Source organism: Sphaeroforma arctica, assembly GCF_001186125.1.
Source record: "Sphaeroforma arctica JP610 unplaced genomic scaffold supercont1.699, whole genome shotgun sequence".
NCBI classification, from domain to species: domain Eukaryota; class Ichthyosporea; order Ichthyophonida; genus Sphaeroforma; species Sphaeroforma arctica.
In genome coordinates, this window is record NW_014039859.1 from 34,276 (window position 1) to 40,262 (window position 5,987).

A 5,987-nucleotide genomic window follows, 5' to 3' on the forward strand; every position below is an offset into this window, starting at 1 on the left:
ATGTATATGTTTATATACATTTTGTTTGCATATACCTTAAGATGCATTTATAGTTTTGTAAATTAGCGTTCTTTTGATTGATTGGTTCAGTGTTTCAATATTCGAATTCTGTTCTGGTCACTCTTGAGAATGTACGGAGATCACTAAGTATGGTCTAAACATATATGCATTTCTCTCCGTATTACTGTGGTTAGTTCCGTGCGATATCGAGCGCGAGTGAATCAACGCCTGCCTGCCTGTATAGCCTGATTTACATCAACCTGCCGGCCGATGGCATTATACACTCAGCTCAATATTCATTCGAGTTTCTTTTGCGCTTGTTCCCCTAATCACATCCCAGATACAGAAACGATGAATCCTGAAGACGCGGTGAGTGTGAAGTGGCACCTGGACGAGTTCAAGCAGAATCTGGTGTCCATCCTGAACGATCCTATGGTAATCGTGTGGCAGATAAAGTGGGTATAGCTGAGGTGTTTTCAAACCATCCTAAGCCGTAGGTTTTAGTATTTACACTATGTTGTATAGGATTGTGTATGTTATGGGCAGTCGTATCGTCCGGGGTTCAGCTCACATGACCGGCTTTTTCATGTCTGACAAAAGGCAATGAGTGTGCGTTTACCACCTCTCACTATAGTATTCACAAATAGGCTTATAGTAATCTCAACACTTTAACGGGGGGTTGATTAAGTCGTGAGTGTGTGTTTACCACCTCTCACTATAGTATTGACAAATAGGCTTGTAGTGGTCTCAACACTTTAACGAGGGGTTGATTTAGTCGTGAGTAGCAGTCCAAAATACAGAACCAAATGTTATGGCGTGATGATTCAATCCCAAATCCCAGTTTGCGTGAATCATCTGGCACACACAAACTACCTTCATCCTCACACAACCCGCTACAATGGCAGAAAATGGCACCAAGAGCATGATGTCTCCCATACGGTCCTCTGTTGTATAAAAATATATTCTTCTTAACCGTGGCCCACACCTGACTTATAGTAGTCTTCTGGGGGTGGGTGGGATTAATACCTACCATGATGACCACGACTTACAAACACAGTTAGTTCTCTCACATAGGCATCTAGGACCGTTACAATGTCCCGCATTCTTTCTATGCCACGATTGAGATATATAAGAAGACACGCGGATGTCTACTACCAAATCCCTTAGCTGTGGCGCAATCCGCTTCTTCGCATAGAATGATTAGAGCATAAACTGCATTTACAAAACCCATCCCACCTGACTATAAATGGGGGAATCAACCTTGACCATGATGGCGTAATCGCTCCATCACAGTACGTACGTAATCGTTCTATAGAGTGACGCAATGACTCTTAAACAGTCCTCGGAGGGAGACAACGATATGTAGTGCACCAACCTTTGCTGTCATGTCGTATACCTACTTCAGGCCTCCAAAGTAGATAAAGATACCTACTACAACGACTGGGGCTCTGCGTTCGTAAACGAGGTGTGTCCTCCCTCCGTTCTACCGCCGGTCACCGTACGGGATTTCGACAAGTACTTCGGTAAGATAACAGAGAGAAAGTACCACACCCTCAAGAAGAACCGACAGGCCATGAAAGCCGCCACCAAGCTCAGAGAAAAGGAACTCGCCCAAGCCAACGACGCACGGGGCCCGTCGCAGAACGGTGAGTGCGTGGGGATTGCCCAGTGAGTGGGTGAGAGTGTGGACATGGCGGTGTGAGTCTGCGGCTGTGCGGAAACAGTCGGGCGAGTGTGTACAAGTGAGCGTGTGGGGGTGTTGTATGTATAGATAATCGAGTTGGCGGGATTTAGAGCTATCAGACGGACTGAGTATGTGTGAGAAACAAATTGAAAGCCGCCCATGCAAATGAGTTAAAATATACAGCCGATAGCAGAGAGAGTGAGTGAGTGCGTGCGTGCGAACAATCGATAGGGTGTGGCAGAGATAATCGCGTGGGTCTAAACCAACAGCCAAATGAGCGTGAGCCTCAATCGAGCGCCTGTGTGTTTCCGCTGAGATGTCGAGTCCTTTGCCCCCCGTCCTCTTCCCTTCTCATTTGGACTCGAAATATTTGGACTCGAAATATTTGGACTCGAGCCTGCATGTACTGTTCGCGTGGGTTTGTATGCGTATCTACTTGCTGGTCTGTCAGTGTTTAGGTGGTCGCCGTTGCACTGTGTGTACGCGTACAACGGTTTGTCTATGAAATAGTACCGAGTCACTCACACGCCCGCACGCTTTGCACGCTATGCACGGCGTCGCACCTGTGCAGATATGAAGTCCATCGCCAAGGCTGTCCAGGATGTGCCCAGCATCTTCTTCACCCCAACATTTCACCTGGAGGACTCCCAAACCTTTAAACTGGTCTTCACGCATGCCGGTATGTGAGGGGATCAAAACTCAAGTGGTATACTATTATACATAGTAGCATGTACACCCAGTGCAAAGTGATAGTAGAGCACTGGTATGTGCTTTTGGGTCTATACACGCACACATGCAAACATGTTTAGCGTATATGCATGGCGAGTATCGACTTATCTGTCCGCACACCAGTAAGCAATCGTATCTGGTGGGCGTGGGTGGGTGTGGTGCTACGGGTAGGTGTGGTGCCACGGGTGATCCTTTCAAACGGAACCGCCTTCATCAGTTCTATGGCTTGTAATTCCAGAACACATACGGCTGCGCTGCCCTATGCACAGCTCAGTTGCACGTGCTTGATTGGGACTATCGTGACTATTTGAATGTGGTATATACAGTGATGTTCTGAGCGTAGTATGAGTCCGGCTGGTAGTAGGTTCGGTGGGCTTTGGCTGGCGAAAGTTGGTGAGGCCTGGCAGGTTATTTATAGAATCGAGTTCGATAGTAGTCCACTTCCGCTCCGGATTGGTAGAGTTCTGTGGGTGGTTCTGTGGGAACTGACTGCGGCTCCTCGGGACGGCCCTCTCAATAATGAGCCGTTCTCAGAATGTAGACAGATTGGTAAACACGTTTTGATATGGACCTCCACGCCCTGTGGTCCATGTGCAGCGCCGTTGCATCGACCAGTACGAATACGCGCCCAAGTACCTGCAGGTTACCAATCATCGACATAGACGCAGAGCAAGTGTACATAGGCATTCACACACACACATCACGACCCACCTTTTTTATACTTTGTGCCTTTGAGCAGAACCAACTAAGGTATTTTGGAGGCTGTGTCGACTGCTACTAACGTATGTGCGTGTATGTGCTTTGCCTTCCATATTTGTTATCACTGCTCCAGGGTCAGAAGAGCAGGACTACGAAAATGAAGCTGAGCAACAGCTATCACCACGTGGGGGTAACCATGACAACCACGCAATGGACAATGTCAGTGAGCGAAGTAGAGGCGATGAGAGCATCAACGACGACCCCAACGGCTGGGTAGAGTCGAGGGTATGCACACACACACACACACACACACACACACTACACACACAACACACACACACACACACACACACACACACACACACACACACACACACACACACACACACACACACATATATATATATATATATGTGTGTGTGTATTCTAATTGAGTATCTCTATCAGATCACGAATACTCCAACATGCACGGGGCAAAAGCTCGCCCGCTGAAAATCTAAATATAGAATCATATGTACCCACTTAACATTACCGTATATATTCTAATACACATCTTTTATAGATCACGGATTCTCAACGCGCATGGGGCAGAAGCGCACCCCGCCAAAAGTCTAGGTATAGCTGCACCTCCCCATATGAAGGACCAGACCCTTTACTTTCTCTATGAGGGCGGAGATGCCTGTCGCGACGGCAAGTACGAGCGCCAGACATTGCTGACAATGCGATGCGGGCCTACCTTGGTATGTTACAAGGTTTTTTAGGATTATAAAGTTTAGGGTTTAGAGGTTTCGGGGATTTTTGGTATGTTAGAAGTGCGTTGTGTTGTTGATAGCTAAGATATGCACCTAACGATTGTCGTTACGTTGGTATGATACACGTTTCATTCATAGCCATAACTATTTTCTCCCATCTCCACCACTTAATTCATAGCCATAGCTATTTTTTCCTAATCTGTGTGTATGTAGGGTGCGCCAGTATTCCTCCAAGAAACACCCGAGTGCCAATTCCAATTTGAGTGGGTGACGTCAGCCGCGTGCGGTGTTGGGTATGTGAATCCTTTGCCAGTGATATCACTGTCATATGCATGACACATGTGTATGATGTTGTTGTGGCAGTTCAAGTGTGTGGTGTACATGTGACATGTGTGTGACGTTGTTGTGGCAGTTCAAGTGTGTGGTGTGCATGACACATGTGTGTGACACGGTGGCAATACGTGTGTGATGTGTATGTGTCATTATCTTGACGTATGACGTTACCTGTGTAGGGCTGTGTGTGACATTGCTGTGTATTTGTGGTGACATGTGCCTGCCAAGTGGTTGTCATGTTTGTGACTTCTCTATGGAACACTCACTCTTGGCATTTGTTTGTGGTATCAAGTACAAGGTTAAACTATGTATTACCCCCTCACTCTACGCCACTCACGCGTCACACAACAAAGCACGTGCCTATGACATCAACCGCACCCGTGATATTTCTTTAGTGTTTTATACTGCACACACCCCTTAGTGTTTTATACTGCACACACCCCTTAGTGTTATATACTGCACACACAAGTCTACACGCATCTGTATATGATCCCAGTTACACCGAACTCTCTCTGTAGTACACACCTCACACACACCGCTCAACATACCCCCCCCCCCCTCCACACCCACAACACACACAACACACACACACAACACACACACAACACACACACAACACACCCACACCCACCAGCTTTGCACCGGACCCCGAGGCGTGTGTGGCCTACGACGCAACCAATGAGATCGAGTACGATCTATCAGATCTCAGGATCGATTTGCCATGGACAACCACGTACGGCGACAGAGGCGGCGGAGGTACTTTCACGTACAGTCTGAGTGTGTGCCAACCCCTGCCGTCGAGTGTTGCATGTGTGGCGCAGGACCCAGGAGGGCCAGGGGCGAAGATAGGCGCATGCCTGGTGCAGAATTTTATCGGTATGAGTTGGAGTGTGTGTGTGTGTGTATATATTGGTTGGGTTTGTGTGGGTATATCGGGACGCACATATAGGTATTATACATATATGTATATATATATATATATATATGCCTTGTTGGCAGCCTTGGGTAGTAGCATGTTTATGTGTCCTCGCTAATATGGATAGCTTTTTCAATAACTTCGATTTTAGTGACATACTCATGCATTTATTAGAATATATAAACTTGAAATAAAGCCACCCTTAAATGAATGTCCAACCATATAAACCTGATAACATACGCATACTGTTGTATACGTCTCACTGCATGCGATACTGCACCTGGTTATGTGTTTCTCTCGACTGTGCTGTGTGTACCAGTTCGTAAAAGTATAGAACACCGGACAGCTGCACCCAGTGTACATTCACCTATTAGTTTTTTGAACTTTTAAGGTTTGTAGTTTTTAAAACCCTTCCTGTCGGTCTGTCCAGCTATGTAGCACCTAAACCCCTTTGCATACACTTAATCCCCTCTTTCGCACCCCTTCTACTCTGAAGTATGTAGATACGTATGTCAATGTCATGACGCAAGGCAGCCGCTTGACATATCCTCTCTGTGTTCCTATTACCACTGCATCATTACACTCTATAGGCACACCAAACAAGTACCCATTGCATTTTCTCTCTATTTTTTTCATCCGTTCACACATATTCCTTAAACCTACACCCACATATTTCTTTCACCCATACCCACAGCCTCGCAAGGGGTGGTAAGCGAAGCCTATAATATCGGAGACTACACAGATAGCGTACGCCCCACAGTACATGAGGGTGTACTGTCACTGCAGTACCAGTCCGACCATAGGTGCCCTGCACCCATCCGCCATTCATCTGATGCACCTGTGTCTTCATACCTGGCAAAGGTTTATATTCAGG

General features: G+C 46.7%; 2 protein-coding genes across 2 annotated transcripts in view; both read left to right on the forward strand.

Annotated features, from left to right (window-relative positions):
* SARC_08114 (hypothetical protein) overlaps positions 1–3,403 on the forward strand; it is a gene marked incomplete at both ends in the record, with an annotated part of 3,995 nt that extends 592 nt beyond the window's left edge. The window contains 4 exons of the mRNA XM_014297920.1: positions 341–435; positions 1,406–1,646; positions 2,256–2,363; positions 3,246–3,403. Of these exons, the coding sequence (XP_014153395.1) occupies positions 341–435; positions 1,406–1,646; positions 2,256–2,363; positions 3,246–3,403 (602 nt within the window). The remainder of the gene's footprint in view (positions 1–340; positions 436–1,405; positions 1,647–2,255; positions 2,364–3,245) is intronic.
* Positions 3,404–3,747: 344 nt separating this feature from the next.
* SARC_08115 (hypothetical protein) lies at positions 3,748–5,825 on the forward strand (the record flags this gene model as incomplete). Its single annotated transcript, XM_014297921.1, has 4 exons — positions 3,748–3,852; positions 4,078–4,157; positions 4,832–5,073; positions 5,704–5,825. The coding sequence occupies 4 exons, from the start codon at positions 3,748–3,750 to the stop codon at positions 5,823–5,825; spliced, it is 549 nt and encodes a 182-aa protein (XP_014153396.1).
* Positions 5,826–5,987: the final 162 nt, after the last annotated feature.